The 1,318-nt window shown below is 43.9% G+C and overlaps 1 protein-coding gene across 1 annotated transcript in view; it reads right to left on the reverse strand.

The window, feature by feature from the left end:
- Window positions 1-782: 782 nt before the first annotated feature.
- Window positions 783-1,318, reverse strand: part of LOC139762798 (uncharacterized) — a 199,554-nt gene continuing 199,018 nt past the window's right edge. Inside the window, exon 6 of the mRNA XM_071687953.1 lies at window positions 783-1,318. This exon is cut by the window's right edge and continues 618 nt beyond it. Within this exon, the coding sequence (XP_071544054.1) occupies window positions 783-1,318 (536 nt within the window).

Below are 1,318 nucleotides of genomic sequence, written 5' to 3' on the forward strand. Positions count from 1 at the left end.
AAGAGATGGGTTGTAAATAAGGGGGGCTCACAACTCCATCGTATGAGGAGTTATGTTTCCGCAATGTTTCACAGGAGCCCAGCGTCCATACACAGAGGACTGGAAACTTTCAACTGGATCAGGAACCAAGTGTCAACACACAACGCTGGGCCTTCAACATAACGTATGAAATATGGACAATATGGACAGTATACGATATGGTTTCCTTTACTAATAACAAATAAAGTATGAGCAATATATGAAATATGGGTCCTTCACTATTAAGCTAAGAACCATACAATATATAGGTCCCTTACCAATTAGAAAAATAATGGGTTGAACATAAGAACAGTCAAAAACATGTTGTCCATTATCAATAACATGGTAAAATCCGTGGTTCCCTTAACACCATTTAAGAAATATGATCATCAAGCCAGCTCCACCGCCATCGCTCTGCCTTGAGAGACACTTCATACAAATACGTTTCACAAAAAACATGTATGCAAATTGCAAGAACAGTTGCAAGCATTATCCTTTTTATATAAATATGTATATATATATACACACACAGAGCATTTAACTAATTAATGTCGTAACATGAATATCACATGGAGAGCTCGCTCAGCCAAACGTGCATCAAAGCGAAGTACGGAATACACTGCTTAATTAAGTTTTCTCTAAATGTATGCAGGGAAGTATTCCAATCGTGGCTGGCTGCCACCACGTCACACAGATGGCGCAGATGTGTTGTCTTGTGTTGTCAAGAGGAGCAGCACTGTGGGTCTTAATGTCATTCATCCACTTCAAGAGCCACCATTCACTCCCTGGGCATCTGTCATTCGCCAGACTGGGTACTGGGGTAAAGACTGGGTACTGGGGTAAAGACTGGGTACTGTGGGTAAAGACTGGGTACTGGGGTAAAGACTGGGTACTGGGGTAAAGACTGGGTACTGGGGTAAAGATTGGGTACTGGGGTAAAGACTGGGTACTGGGGTAAAGATTGGGTACTGGGGTAAAGATTGGGTACTGGGGTAAAGATTGGGTACTGGGGTAAAGACTGAGTACTGGGGTAAAGACTGGGTACTGGGGTAAAGACTGGGTACTGGGGTAAAGACTGGGTACTGGGGTAAAGACTGGGTACTGGGGTAAAGACTGAGTACTGGGGTAAAGACTGGGTACTGGCGTAAAGACTGGGTACTGGGGTAAAGACTGGGTACTGGGGTAAAGACTGGGTACTGGGGTAAAGATTGGGTACTGGGGTAAAGACTGGAAACTAGATCAAAGACTAGAAACTGTGGCACTGACTGGGCACTGTGGCACAAACTTGGGAACTGTGACA

Source organism: Panulirus ornatus, chromosome 44 (genome assembly GCF_036320965.1).
Source record: "Panulirus ornatus isolate Po-2019 chromosome 44, ASM3632096v1, whole genome shotgun sequence".
Lineage (NCBI taxonomy): Eukaryota > Metazoa > Arthropoda > Malacostraca > Decapoda > Palinuridae > Panulirus > Panulirus ornatus.